Source organism: Trachinotus anak, unplaced genomic scaffold (assembly GCF_046630095.1).
Source record: "Trachinotus anak isolate AG129_WGS33_773 ecotype Australia unplaced genomic scaffold, CSIRO_AGI_Tana_v1 ptg000032l, whole genome shotgun sequence".
NCBI classification, from domain to species: domain Eukaryota; kingdom Metazoa; phylum Chordata; class Actinopteri; order Carangiformes; family Carangidae; genus Trachinotus; species Trachinotus anak.
In genome coordinates, this window is record NW_027273883.1 from 19,929,875 (window position 1) to 19,945,985 (window position 16,111).

At 42.0% G+C, this 16,111-nt stretch overlaps 1 protein-coding gene across 1 annotated transcript in view; it reads right to left on the minus strand.

Moving 5' to 3' along the window:
* Positions 1 to 16,111, minus strand: part of LOC139612690 (eukaryotic translation initiation factor 3 subunit H) — a 51,167-nt gene that overhangs the window by 21,847 nt on the left and 13,209 nt on the right. The window contains exon 3 of the mRNA XM_071468525.1: positions 1,477 to 1,644. Within this exon, the coding sequence (XP_071324626.1) occupies positions 1,477 to 1,644 (168 nt within the window). The remainder of the gene's footprint in view (positions 1 to 1,476; positions 1,645 to 16,111) is intronic.

The following is a 16,111-nucleotide window of genomic DNA, read 5'->3' on the forward strand; positions in this document are numbered from 1 at the left end:
TTTTATTATTGCTGTCATTTGAATGAAGGCTTACACCATTAGGGATAGCAGTTGTGGTACAGCAATTATGGGAAGCTCTTGCAGGTTTTTACTGTGACGCAGGTGCGGCCACATGATGTCCACAAGTTGTACATTAGCAGCCGCTAGCTTGTCAGCCCTGCCTATTTTTCCCCTGTTTGTGCTGCTAGCCTCGGTAAGGCTGCAGACAGACACAGGCTTCCTCTGCGACACACCACAACACTTTTTTCACTTGTCAATGATTATTTTTGTGGTGCTAGGCAAGAACTTGTGCCTTGTTACCTCTGAATCACCCATGAATGAGTCAATGTTGTTTGTCATCAAAGGCTGTCTAAATCTAAATTTGTACAATGCAAGATAAAGAAAATATCTTTAGAAATATAACTAAAATATTCTTCAGGCTCTTCAGTCTATTTGAAATGTACTTGATGTCAAACATTTGTGCTAACCTCGACTCATCTTTTCCCACATCACACTGTCACACTGATTTATTGCTGAGACTCTTTCAACGTGAACCACATCATAAGACTTCTCAGTGGTGGTCCTATACTTGGATACCTATTGATTAAAGACACCAAATTTGAATAGTGACTATTTAAGCATGGCTCAAATCTAAATGAATATGAATCATACATAAATGTAATCAACTCAATATGCCAGTACATCTGCTCTCTGCGTACTTGTTTCTTTACAGCTTTCTCAATAAAACATTTCCTGGTCGTGATGGCAACAGACTGGCCCAGACTGAGACCACCATGTGACCGCTTACAAGAGTGACCGACTGTTGAACCCATCAAACACACTTAATGAGCATGGGTTTACATTTTATGTAACCACAGACCTTAAGATGAGACTAAAATTTGTGCTCACCATAACCCTATGATTTCATAATTTAAGAAGAGAAAGTTGGTATTGCTTTTGTATCTAGTAACACCGTTTGGTTGAAGACGATGATTAAAGGTCACATCACAAAATTAGTTCTTCTTTTAAATTCAGTTTCAATAATTATGCCTTTGATATGTGAACGCAATATCACAGTAACACCTTAAGGGTTTTTTTTTTTTTTCTAATTTGGCACAAACGTTCACCTTGACTCAAGGATCAACTGATTAGGATATGGTTGTCAAAGGTCAAAGGTCAATGACCTCCTAAAATACATTTTTACCCATATCTTAAGAATTAATTTGCAAATTACAACAGAATTTCACATGAATGTTTGAGAGGATAAAATGATGATATTTGATGATATTTTTAACCTGATGGTGCTAGCCTATGTGTACACAGGGCCATCCTTCTCTTGAATCTGATCCTGCAGGTCCCACCCAGACATTGTGGAGTAGCTACCTTGTGTGGTAAATGGCCTCTTTAATCGATTTGGTTTAGAACGATATAATTGGCAAGTGGTCTTTACACAGTCTTCTCTGTAGGTCTCTCTCTTCTCTGTAGTCTTCTACTCACCATAGATGAGCACAACGGACTCTTCAATGGCATGCTGGTAGCTGAACTGGGAGTCGAGCAGTGCTCGGCTTACAAAGGAGCCATAGTAGGTGGACTGGTACCAGCCCACATGCAAATGGTCAATGTTGACGTGACGCAGGGAACGCATCATCTCCATCTGGTATTGGACTAGAGGCAGAGAGAGGGGTAGGAAGGGAGGGAGAAGATGTGAGGGACAGAGAGGGAGGGAGAGGGGAAAAAAATAAAAATTTGAATGAACTTCATTGAAATTAGCTTTTTTTTTTTTTTATCTGTGAATATCTGGTCTCCATCTGGAACTGGACATGGTGTAGGGACTGTGTGAGAGAAGGAGACAATGTGGGAACCGTGAGAAACACAATGAAAATAATACAACAAAAATGTGAGGGAGTTTATTGAAACAGAGAAAAACAAAGACGCGTTATCAAGTGGTTGTGGTGGAGATTTCTAAACCAAACATCAGCTGAGATCACAAGTCGCCCTCTTATTATTCACGTGAGTAAATATATCCTGGTAGGGAGACAACGGCGGGATAGATACACAGACAGGCTTCAGCTACTGGAGAGAAGGCTAGATACATTATGAGCAAAGCCATTTCATTACGCCAGACACATTCTCAGGACACGCAGCCAGAAATACAAACAACCTGTCTCGCCGGCTGTAAGTAACAACCAAAGCAAGCAAGCAAAACAGCATCTCCATGCAGGCTAGCTGGGGGAGGTTGATAAATCAGGATGTTATTGGGCAGCTGTGGCCCCCTAGACCCCAGTCTGTAGAGCACATCCTTCTCCTGCTGGGGCTGTTAACAAGAACAAACTGGAGTGGTGGAAGAGAGGAGAAGGGGAAAAAAAGAGTGAAGATGGAAAGTTGGAGGACAGAGGTGACGGAGGAAGAAGGTGTTATAGATAGGAAAAGAAAATGGAATAAAAGGGAACTAATAAGTTAAAGAGAGAAATGGTGGAGAGGAGAACAGGAGCAGAAAGAACAGGGAGGGGACTGAAAAAAAAGTAATGTCACCTTTTTACAAGTAGACATTTCTCTTTTGGCTTCTTTCTAACAGCCTGGATTCGACCCCTGGTGGTGATGTTATGTAAAGCAGGGAGTGACTTAAGTCAAAATATATTAACATTTCAGCTGGTCACTTCTAGGCATCTGACCTAACGCAGTTCATGTCGCACATACAAAAAGACTCAGAGCAGCAGTTTGGGGTTCAGCAAAGTCTGAAGCAATGAACGCATTCGTTTCTGGTTTACACGCACACTTTCCTCTCTGTGTCATTTCTTCCACTGTCTCTGCTGTACAATACACAAACACACACGCACACGCACACACACACACACCACCACCACCACCACCACCACCAAAAACAACAACAACAACAAAAAAGGCAATTGTCTGCCCAGAATTAAACATTCACTTCCTGAAGCGTGCTGCTGAGGTGCCTCTTCCTCCTGACAATAAAACCTCAGTGTATTTTAACAACATTTGGATTGGAGCACTCGATGGACACAGACAGGCTGAGTGGGCCTATTCGCAGCCCGTCCTGCAGGGCTGGCCTCCGTACCAATCTACCCTTTTAATCTAGCCTTTTCTTTAGTGATTGACATGGTCAGTGAGACAAAAGCAAGCCAAGTAGACAGACAGGGGAATACAGGGGGGAGGAGGATGGGAAGAGAGGGTGGGATATGAGGGGGAAGAGAGATAGCAGACCGTGTAGCAATTCTGTGACAAACCACAGGAGGAGGACGTGTCAGGTGGTGTCTGGCGCTGTGTGTGTGTCTTAGCTGGGATTCTTAAGTGCAGTAGCGCACCCACGGGAGAAAAATGTGTGTAGTATATTTCACAGAGAAAAATTAACTGGTCGGGGTATCAGGTGGGAGAAGATTTAAGCGTCTTCTTTGTAAGGCTGTAGTGACGGATGAGAAGTAGGTGAGAATTAAAACATGGGAGTGGGAGAGACAAGTAACAGAGGAAGCAAAAAAAGAGAGAGTACGAGGAGAGAGGAGAGTGTTCGTGACAGTCTGAGAGTTAGTCTGCTGGAGAGTGGCTCTGCCCAGGGGCTGGCTAGCAGCAGACTCCAAGACACACAGAGCTGAATGGAGAGGGAAGGCAGCCTGCCACCTAACTACTGTATCTGCCTCTGCACTTCTATGCCAATCAGTATGGGTGCTTACCTCTCAGGTCCCACTGATGCGTATACCTGCCCCAACACCTTATCATTAGCCGGTAAATTGTGCACAAAGTGATCTGTCTTTAAAGGGAAAGCTGAAGCCTGCAGGATTGACAACAGAGGCAGGGAAACCAAGCAGCCATCCCTCCCGCCTTATACAATCCTCAACGCTCTGCAACTTTAATGTGTGGACAATAACTTTATACGCATGTCACATCTGTTTGTTCTATAAAATTATGGCTTTCCTTTCAGCCTAATCGCTTATTAACAAAATAGATTAGCTCTGTGAGTGGTGTTTGCCTGCATAGAAACTTATCTCTCTCTGCATCTCCCCTTCACTCTGTGTCAACCCAAGTAGAAACAATGACTCTGTTATCACTGCTAGCTCCCATTATAAAGTGCAGCAATGTTATCATAATTCTTATATAAATTCTAATATAGCTTATATCAATTTTTGTAATGACTTGATTTTAGTGTGATCACAAGCTTATTAATAATTACAGCAGCAGGTTACCTAATAAACAGTTACCTAATAATCGCCTGAATAGATAATGTACTGAGGAACCTTAGAGAACAAGTGGGATACTGAGGCTGTTTAACAACACACCAGCAAAAATACAGGCAACAAGTGAGCATGCCCCTAAACAAGTGTTTTAGCATGGGAATCAGTTAACACGGAGATGCCTTAGTAAGTGACGATATGCACAGCTCACAATCATTTGTCTGGCTTTTCCATTAACCCCTTGATTTACAGTGCATTCAGGAAGACACTGAAGTCAATGACTCTTTCGTCACCTGATGTTAAAGTTTAGATTCACGATGGGTGTTAGTGTTTTTAAAGTCTCCAAATTCTTCTCAATGTCCTTCAGACTTATTTACAACTTACTTCACTGTGACTCTTTGTGTAGAATTCAAAGACTTAACTGTGAAAAGGCAAGGATCTGAGGGAGGTTATGTAATAATTTCTGCAGTGCTGAAAATTTCAAAAGCTCAGAGTTGGTTCAAAAGTAATTCAAAGAACATGGGATGCCGTGGTGTTTCCCTGGAGCTGGTAGGTCAACTGAGCAGCTGAGCGACCAAGTGACCAAAACACCATGCAGCGTGCACACAGAGACAGGAACTGTTGGCAGAAATGAAAGATCATTCCTCTGGGACAGCAACATGTAGCTCTTCACAAATACACTTCTAATTTGTTACTTAACAGATGATGAAGCCAAACGGTCTAGTGATAATGTGCCTCTAGATTACAAATGACTTCTTTGAACAACTTTACTTCCAACAAGATTTATGCTCTATTCTAATGTCACCAAGAAAATCATGCAGCTGCATTGGCTTCACATCAATATGATACATACTCACTATACACACACACACAAATATAAAAGTGCAAAGTGAGATGTATGGGCTAAAACATGTATGGATAACAATAACAGAAGGGGCCTGAATGTCTTCTGAAGGCAGTAAGGAGACTGACTTGTATCCTACCCATCTGGATGACAATCAGCTTCCACCAGAGACTGGAGCAGACAGACAGGCTTACAAACAAACTACCACGTGCTGTACTCAGGTCAGAACGAAATAGACAGAAGACACATGCAGACAACCAACTGACATGCTGCCTGATATCTAAACAGAGATTCAGACGGCTGAGTGAGGCAGCAGGTCAGTGTGAGGCCAGTCAGCTCATGCACCACAGATCTAATACAGAGCACAGAGCCTTGTAAATGCCACAGGATCACTACCTTATTTGTTCATAAAGTCAGAGCTACACCTGTGGGAAAAACAAGCTGTGTGGCTATATGATATTGGCATATGTTTGTGTATGTGTATACTCCATAGTAGAGTGAAAGTACTCTCATTACAATAGAGTAATCATTAATCAAGTAATGACAACAGCTCATCATAAATTAAAACTAACAAAAACCCAACAAAACAAAAAATGTTTCATTGTTTTTATAGAAAATCTCTGAAAAGAATATAGCAAAACAACCCCACACATTAGACGTTAAGAAGCAGGAACCATCAGATGACCTCCAGAATCAAAGATTCAAATATGAAAGGCAGAGAGAAGAAAAGCTTTTGTACTTTCTGTGCTTTAAATATGGAGAAAAGGAGGCATGTGGTGGGAATGTAGGCGTCTTGTGTTCTGATTAGGGCAATCTCCATAACAGTACAAGAATAGATCATTTTTTCTGTTCTTTCAATGACCACTGAGGTGGGGGTGACCTTAAGCAAAGCACTTAACTGTGAGCTTCAATGGAGCCACTCAGACTGTAGAAGAATCCAGCTGTTGCCAGGGCAGCTTAGACATGTCCTTCAGAGTATACATGCCTTAGATTAATCATCTTGATAAAAAATATACAAGCAAATAATTTTCCACCTGTAGCGCAAGTAAATCAGAGTTGGTGGTGAGGTACAGGTTTATAATAGACCTGTGCTCTTCCTTCTCGCTCCCTTTCCCTCCTCACTGTATTAGCAGCTACCATGGGGCACAGACCTGTTTCAGGAGAGTCCTCACATGATAAAAATTACAATACCTTTGATATCGCTCCTGTCTCAACCACCAGACTCAACCATTGTAAAAAAATGTAGGTCCCTGCATGACGAGCTGGTCTAGAAGCCCTCTATATTCTTTGTTCGAAAAGGACAAAAACAGGACTTCTTGCTCCTCACTGTTGCATTTCCAAGACAGATGGTAATATTCTGTGGACATAATGGAAGCATTAGCCAGAGAATAGCCAATTTAACAATATCATCAAGGCACGGAGGGGGAGCGCGCGCCACCGTTTGCTATTCCTCACTCATTTCTACTGCCCTGCCACCTCCCCTATCAATCAATCTGGGTCCCGGGGCCAGACAAGGAATGAGTCTGCCCATTCCCTTAGCACTGCTTGATTGTATGTGAGAGAGGGGGAGGAGAGGGGATGGTGTGCGTGCGTAAGACAGTGATAAAATGAATGCGTGTTTGAAAGAGTTTGTGTGAAACCATGAGTTCAGTGAGGGAAACAGAAAATGAGGAGGAAAACAGGACGTGATGCTGAGTGAGAGTGCAAAATGTGGGGAAGCAGGGGTGTGTGTTTGCGCATGAGCAGGTGTGTGTGCTTAAATGTGTGGAAAACGCACTGAAAACAGGGTGTATGAGATGGGTGCAGCCTAAGGATGCCATGTACTGCATGCTGTACATCTAAAGCGAGGGTGTGTTATGTATGGTGGAGTGGAGGTATTTATCAGCTGGGAGCTAAGCTTCACACCATGGGCTATAATGTTAAGAGTCATAATCAACAAGGCAGTGTGTGTGTGTGTGTGTGTGTGTCTTCACAATGAACCAGACGGATAGTCTGTACTCTTAATACTCAATGACACAAGAGGTGAACTGCATCAGACCTTGCATGCTGCTGCAGGCCACAACATCTCAGCACAGGCAGCGAGATGTGTGTGAGTGTGTGCGTATCTCTGAATGTGAGGATGCACAGATCTGTCTGTCGCAACACATTCTAATCACTACCTTGACAGGCTGACGGGGCCTTGCCTGAAAAGTCTGTTGTGGTTATACACACACACACACATACACACTCTAGATAGGTACGTTCACACACATGCACTAGGTTTAGTTTATATCCAGTAACGTCAAGTTGAGCAGATGAATAATAGAATAAAATGGTGTCAAATGTCTGAAACTTTGTGAGCTCCATTTCCTTTACCCTCCATTGCCCCTTCCTACTTCCCGAGTTTGGTGAATAGAAAATCTGAATAGTTTAAATTGAGGTTAGATGAGCCAATCAGACCTCTATCAAAAAATAACCTGATTACACTTTGTTGAAGACTTTCCCTCTCTTACTCACAATGAAGGTAAAATGATGAGCTTCAGATGGACCATTGATCCAATGAGAAATGGTGAACAGAAAAACTGCTCTAAGCTTAGTTTTAAGAACAAAAATGTTCAGCTGTGATTGAACTGCAGCGGTGTTTAGTGCTTTCTTACACCTTATCCTCTACCTAAGAAAATACATTTTTACTTTTTGATGACCCATCAATATCCCTTCAAAGTCGAAACAGGAAAAAAAAACACACACAAAAAACAGTTATTTTGGATGATTGATGGGTCTGCTAGTTCTGCTGGATGCTCTAAATGACGAACTCTTCATATACTGCCTGTGGTGCTCAGTGGTGACAACAAAGCATGCTCATCCTGGCATTTCATAAATACTTCAGAGCCGAGGGGAAAACAAAACCACTGTTCAGGGGCATTACAATTTAAAGACACCTCCTTCTACCAGTGCTTTGCTCAGTGAAGAAGGGTGTACTTCCACAGCTTCTCCATTTTTTTCATCTTACCCTCAGGACTCGGCACACCAGGTCTAATTTAATGAGTCCACACTCCTGACCCATTCATTCAATGCAGCTGACAACATACTTTTACCCTGCACTCGATTCTGACATTCATTTACTTCTCCACACAAACTCCAAGCTGTTTTGTGAGGTAAACAGAGAGTGGTTCTTACCATCACTGTGTTTACACATTTATTTCAGTCTTTAAAAGACTGTGACAATCCTGTTAAGCATCTTTAACTACAGATGGCTTGAATTTACCCTACGTACAACCAAGCAAAACACTACATTCAAAGTGCATCTCGATGTTTGGCCTTGAGACTACCTGCCTGTTCTGCCTTGTTGTTCTACCGCTGCTATCCTATTTAGCCTCTCTCCTTTAACCTTGCTACTCCTCTGGATTCCCTAAACAGGGACCTGATGATAATAACGCACTTTTCTACTCCTCTGAGTCTGTTCATTTCAAATTAACAGTATCCTCGCCTCCCAAAGACCCAGTGTGTCACTGATGCCCTGTGCATTTTGGGTCTATATTATTCATTCTTGAGGGCAAAGCTCAGTCTTCATGTACTGAAATGTAATCAGCCTGGAAAGTAGAAACGATACCTCCACAATGAATAGAAAAAGAAAAAAAATTAATGCCAAGTTATTCTCAAGGACATTTAAGATCTAACATAATCAAATGCACAGCAAAGCCTATACCCCACACGCTCTAGGTGAGACATTTAAATAGGTGTGCAACTAAGAAGAAATTCAACATTCTCAAAATCGATTAGGTTGTCTGTATCCTTTCCCACCCCACACTGCCCGTCTGTAACAGAGACTTAACATAATAAAGCATGGATGAAAATGTCTTAAATGCTGTTTCCTTCATGAAAAGCCACTGAGGACAAAACCTTAAACAAGCTGACAGGTCCTGTCTAAGTATCATTCTTTAGGTTGTGCTTCGTTTGTCCCACTGGCACAATACAATATGCCAATTAGGTCTTGAGCTGCCTGACATTGCCCTTGAGTGAGCTCCTCAGCGCTTCCTACATAAGGCTTGGATTGATTTCTTTTATTTGTTCTAAATCTCAGTTTCTTTGTCTCTCTCTCTCTCAAAAAAAAAAACTACCTAAAAAACTATTTCTGCTTCCAAACACCAAGACACATGCACAAATATAGATGAAGGGAGAGAGAGAGAGAGAGAGACACACACACGGTTGTACGAAACGGCTGACTAAGCTGTTTTTTTACAGGTATAGAGCAGGGTGGTGGCTTCTAAGCACCATTTACTGCAGCTGATAATAAAGACAGGCCAAGATTAAAAAAGATGAAAAACAACCATGCACACAAACCCTCATACTAAACCTCCCTCTCCCCAAAGAAGTGTAAGAAAACTAAATTAACACCAGGAAATAGAGCCGCCCATGTTAAGAGGCAATATCTATTAAGGTGCAGAGCAGTGATTCCCAACAAAGGGTACTTTTACCCTGAGGGGACCTCGAAAGATTTTAAGTATCACAAAAATTTGAAAAAAAATAAAATAAATAACTACAAAAAAAACATTAAGTCAGCTGTAACACCTTTAGCAGTATGTGTTTTGTCTAAAGAGTCTGAAGAGTCTAAAGAGCAAGCTAAAAGAAAATAGCAACAGAAAAGTACTCAAAACAGATTACAGCTAAAAATGACTACTGGTTGAAAAAAAATAGCTAAAGAGGAGAAAATGATGAGTCATGACCTTGCCTATGTAAAGGTTTAGCTTGAACAAACAGTTACCTAAAGTTTAGTGTCACAATATGACACCTGGGTTGTTTCTAAACCATATTATATTTTCAAACCATCATTTCCGGCACACAGAAGCTAACTTGAATGGGACCCTCACTCAGCATTTCTGAAGGGAGCTCCACTATGATGGTGACTACAATAACAATAAACTCATTTAAAATCATGACTGTTAATTTCCGTAGCGATTTATTAACATCACAGCTCAGTAAGCATATTGCTAGCCTTGTCTCACCTTCTCTCACGATACCCATGTGCCTCCCAGTGCACATGTTCCTACTCACATGCTGCATCTTGGATAATCGTGTCAAAGACACTAAGTTCAGACTCATTCTCTCCTTCTCCTCTTCTAAAGAGAAAAGAGGACAAACACCTTTTTTCCCCCTACATACTGTGAAGGTCAGCTGGTGCTGATGTGAAGAGAGCAGATAGCTCGTCCTCCTGTCACGGCATTTTGTCCGTCCACGCGTTCATCTGTCGGAAGGCGGGAACAGTGATAAATGTGCGAGTTGTCGGGAAGTAAATGGTGGTATCGAGTTGTGGTCTAGTCCAGGGTGTCAGGAGAGGCACGGGGCTAATTTCCAGCAGCAAGGCTATAATGGGATGTGTGTGCCTGTTTGTGAGTATGTCTGTGTGTGTGTGAGTGCACCCACCGTGGTCCATGTTCCACCTGGCACACTGGATTAGGTGCAATTAATCTTAGTTAAGCAAGCCCTGCGGAGAGCCGTCTCCCTTACACGTGCATGCACATACACACAATCACACACACGCTGGGCCACAAACAGGCACGCAAACACCCTCAGTGATGCAGTGATGAGCTGATGCACGGGAGAGGGTGAGAGCATAGTGAAGCAGCTGCTTTGTGTGCATAACACACTGACGAGTTCACCATATGCACATTTGACAGTGCCGCTTGTCACGGGGCTTTGTTTTTACAGAGGGAAGGGGGAGATGATGTAGATGGGAAAATGCTGTGTGTGTCTGTTTGCATACATGTGTACATATCCTGGTTTGTCTTTTTGAATGGGACAAAAGGGAAAGGGAATTCTTATTGGATCTCCTTGTCCGCATTCACTTAACAGCCTGTATTCTCGCAACAGGTACGAAGAACAAATACATTTGCATGGATAGTAATGAAGGATTCCATACTTCTGCGAGTCTGTTAAACGGTACGAGCCATTATAATTACTCCAGTTTTCCAATTTTATAAATGTGACATATGAAACACAAAAGGAATTTATAAATGCCAATGTGCTGCACCAAAAACAAACATGTTCACAACCGTCAGACTCGCACGAGTAAACACAGGACCATCGGTGATTAACACAGCCCAACGGAGGAGTGGGAGGGAATATTTCAAGCATTCAGGTTTCTGCAGGTAAAAGTGCTGTTCGTTTTCTGCATACACAGTGGAATCATTAGCTTGCATAAAATATGAGCAACTGTATTAGAAAATCTGTTTTCTTGATAAAAACACGCTCAATTTCTTGCCTCCAAAGAGGTTAAAGGAAGAATTAATCCCTTACCACACTGATCTCCTATTGGTGTTTCATGGTCTGCTAGTGTTATTTATTCATTCCTGTATTTTGATCACTTCTAGTCATGAACATAGCTTCCAACCCAGCTTCTCATCATTGCCATTCTTCTTATTCCTCACAAACTTGCACCATCTTTTACTGACTGTTTATGTGCCCCAGCTTCTCTCACACAGTTGTTTACTTGTGCTGTCTCTCTTATCCTGGTTCTCCACTCCTTTCTCCTGCCCTAACTCTCAATCTTTTGCATGGTTGCACTCCCCCCCATCACCCACCATCATCTCCTCATCCCTCCCTTCCCCTTTCTCTTGCTACCCTCAACCCTCTTCTCCATTTATCTCATCCTTGTCACATCCTTCTGTCCTTACCTTTTACCCTCCTCCTACTCCCTACAGCCCACCTGGATTAGCAGCAGTCTGCAGTAATGCATTCTGACCCCACCTCCACACACACACAAAATTTAATGTGGGGCAGAATCGTGATGAGACAAAGGAGCAGATGAATAAAACAGTGGAACTGATGGCAATGGTGACGGCACCCGGGGGACCCACACTCTTGATTTATAACGGCGGATGAGCATTCAAAAGCAGATACTGCTGCAGCTCGCTGCTAACAGCCAGTCTCAGATCTACAGTACAGTGAGAGAGAGACAGAGAGCTCAGAGAGATACAGAGGAGGAGAGAGGAAAGGTGAGCGACTGGGGACAAAGAGCAAAAGACAATGAATGAGAATCTTTTAGAGCTTGGGAAAGGTGCCCCCACAAATCCAAATACATAACAGTGCACATCATATCTTTATTTTTCCCTTAAGGGTGGGTTGCCAAGTGATTTCTAATTAGCCTCACTGAGGGAGAGTAAGTAAAAATGGAGGAAATCAATTTCCCATTTGGGGCAGGTAGAGTGATCTATTGAAGAGCTAACCCCAAGGAAGACCTTAGAGCGGGAGAGAGCCAACTTTTTATACACACACACACACACACACACACACACACACACACACACACACACACACACACACACGTCTCACTACATACTGAATAGTGTATTTACAGCAAAGAGCAGAGAGATCTTGGCAGAGGCATTTTAATCCCCCTGACTTCAATTAACCCACCGTGAAAATGTCTGCCACAGACGACAATTAAAGCTCCCAAAACCGAGGACTAACCTTGCAGACCCTACCGGAGGAAGATTGCTGATGTAATTGGTCTTAATTAGTTCTGTTTGTGTTTTCACTTCCATTTCTTTGCTTTGGTTTAAGAAGATTAAGATTTTTTTAAATTTAACTAACTTATTTATTTATTTTTTTTTAGCAAAACATTCTGGAGAAATTGTTGGAAAATATACACCCACATAGAATTTCATGTCTCAACCTTCGCTGTTCCTCTTGTGAACAATCTTAACTCTTTAAGAACTGCAGCGCACCTTGGTTCATTAAAAAAAAAAAAATTGCGTTCACTTTGCTGTTACTTGGGAGAGAAATTCAGAGTAGTCACTTAGGGCTAAAGGAGAGAAAATCCCCTCCTCAGGTTTGCATTAATCAGGTCTCATGATGGAGGTGTCTCACTTAAAAAAACAATTTAAGAGAGACAAATTTGTCTTTTTTTTTAATTGAGGAGCACCAAATCATTAAAAGCAAACATCTTTCTTGCTAAATTTAAACAAGAAATTGGTTTTCAACATAACACTGACGAGCACCTTCAAATTATCCATGCAGCAAAACTCTGCTGGAGCCTGGTATGGAACAGGTTAACTCTTGGCCAAATATAGTTCAGTCTGGCTTTGAGTCCATTTCAACTTTGGTTTCTTGGATATCACAAAGAACAAGGTAGCTAGCTTATAAATTATAAAAAACATCTGCAGACCAAAGGGGCCATACGAAAATGAAGGGAAAGAAGGATAAAGCGAAGGCAAGGAGACTGGGATCCACCACAATCTCAAGAGATGTAGAATATTCAGTGGAGGTGTCAAGGACCAGTGGATGGACAATGATGGATGGAGAAGTGCCAAAAGAATCTGAAGCAGGTGCTGCAGCTCTCCTGCCAGCCGCAGCCAAAGCAGAGGAGATTTCCACACCACTTAATAAGAATTCCTTCCACCAGCTGCTGTTTATTCCTCTATCACTATCACGGACACTCACTAAAAGACCAAGGAGAGGCTGTGATTAACTAGTTTTATTTGAAGCTGTATTTACTAGAGACTAGGCAAATTGTTGAATACCAATTTTAGAATTAAAAAAATTCCACAGCCATGAAGTGACCTTTCTACCCAGAAAATTGCTTTTGTCTTTTCGAAGACAGAAAGGTCATGCTTGTCTTAAAAAGCAGACCACAAATAAGAGGGGGAGATGTAACAGTGATTTAGACATGCCTGTTTTCATTAGACTTAGTGGTAAATAACAGAATTTAATCATTTGCTTGTGGTGTACCAGTGGCACTTTCAGTGCCAATACCAAGTACTTAATTGAATAAATCAGCCAACACATGTATCAGTATGAGAATCACTTGTAGGAATAGATACTCACCTCATTTGAGGTGTTATTCTGTCTATCAATGGTGTGAGGCAGTGGCTACAGCTTTAGACATATTTTAGTATTTATAGAACAGCATTTACAGCAGTTTCTCTCAACTCAAAGGGTATTTATTGCAACACAGCTCCTTGGGGGAAAAAAAACTTTTAATAGTTTGTGTCAGTGGCTTGAGCCTCTGCATCACAGCCATACTAACATCTGCGAAGGGTCAGTACAGTAGATTAGAGAAGTCAGATACTGATGTCACATAGCCACAGCTGTTTGTTTAGTGCTGACCAATTTTGGGTACATTTAAAAAGGACAGAGCATGTGGCATGATAAATTCTGTTTTGCAAGATATGTAAATTCTCACATTTTTCAGTCAGACTGCACCCTCATAGTTTTATATTGCATGACCCACACTGTAGTTCCACCAGAAGGCAACCTTACCTTCAGTATGCAACACCGCACTTTGATCGAGCAGAGGCTTTCTGGAGCTGTGTAAGTGCTGCAGACTGATGGAACAAAACTCACCATCACAAAATGTATAGCTGGTAAATAAGGGGGGGGGGGGGGGGGGGGGGGGGGGGGGGGCACAGGGCACACACTGTTAAACATTGCAGTGGATTTATCATGTTTCGAGTCTTTTGGCAGGCAGAGGCACAGCAGGTACAGACCTTTCTCACAGCAGATATTTTTGACGTGTCACAAGCGGGACAAGCACAGGTGTAACTAATAACATTAACGAGTGCTCTGTTCCATTTAGGTGTCACTGCACCGTACCAGGGAGCCAGCACGCACAATTGCAGGGCCTTGGACTTGGAACGCCTAGAAATGGAATGCAGCCATGATTAATGTTATTGGAACGCCTGTGTTTGACAAGTCCAAATGTTTGCTGGGAGAAAGGTGCACTGTTCAGGGAGCGGGAAGAATGGACTCTAATTTTTAAAGAGTACCAACAAGTCCTGGTAGTTAATGTCAAGTAGACAGACGCTGAAACATGGTTGGATGCTGATGATCCTAAAAATGCCTCATAATGAACAATAAACGGTTCCCTGTCTTCATGTAAAAAAAAACAAAACAAAAAAAAAAACATTCTGTTAGAGTTCAATCGCTCAGCACATGTAACCTGACAACCTCAGAGTATCGTTTGAAATTAACGTATTCGGCTGTGCATGTAACACTGGTGTGTAAGGCCTTTCAATGGAGCCGTTTCAAGGGCCTCAGACGGTTTCAACAACCCAGGGGGTCATGGTTCAACAGACTTTTGTGAGTCTGGTACCTTTTCAACATTACATATCACTAAATGTGTAAATGATTGCAAATTTTAGAAGGACTTGCTCTAGCTGTCCAGTTTGTTGTAGTGCTTCAGGATCAGCAGCCAGTTTTCCTTTGCAGGGAGGCATAGTCTTTATTGCACAGCCCAACCATAGTCACTTCAATCTGAAGTTGTGTAATTGCTTTGCTGAGTAATTCCAACAGTGGCAGCAGGAGTGACACAAACAACAAATAACAAACTGAAAAGAGGGTGCCAATCAGCAGAATCAACCTCGTTAATGACTACAGGTTGTTTATACATCAAGAGCAACTTTCTGTGCTCTTTTTAATTAACTGTCTTGTTAGGAGTGAAGAGGCAACAACCTTGTTATATCTTGTCATGTCAAATGTCCAAATGGCTAAGAAAAGACCGCCATGCGTTGTCTACAAGTCCTGGCCGCAAAAATAAAAATAAATAAATAATAATTAAAAAAAACTGTAATTACTGAATCAGAACACATCACAAACCAAGCACCCTTAAAACTTGTTTGTTTCACCAGTGTGACAACTGTTCCCATTCTCTGGGCCAATCTGAAGCATAACATGAGTCCAGACTGGGGGCCTGGCAGCCCCTACCACCTGTGCTGGGCAGAGAGCTAGTAGCTTGGCATGGGGCAGCAGGATAGCCAGAAGGAAGTGCTGTGCAGTAAGAAAAAAAAAGGAAAAAAAAAATAGTTTCAAGGGGAAAAAACCCACGCACATATGTACACAAACATGCACATTATACACACAAAACATCCATGGGATATGACTTTAAATTTATTTTATCCACACAATATAAGAACTGCCTCAAAAGCCAAATTTTTGTCTAAATATCAAGAGCATGCCATCATTAACAAATGTTAGTGTGGTTGCTTTCACTGTGGTGCTTGTATTCCCTCAAAGCAGAGCCAAATAATAACTTCAAATGTCCAGTTTTCCTGGACTGTCATTGAGGCACTGCTCTCTTCACAAAAAGAAAACACAGACCCTTTCCCGGTTATTTCAGTACATAATT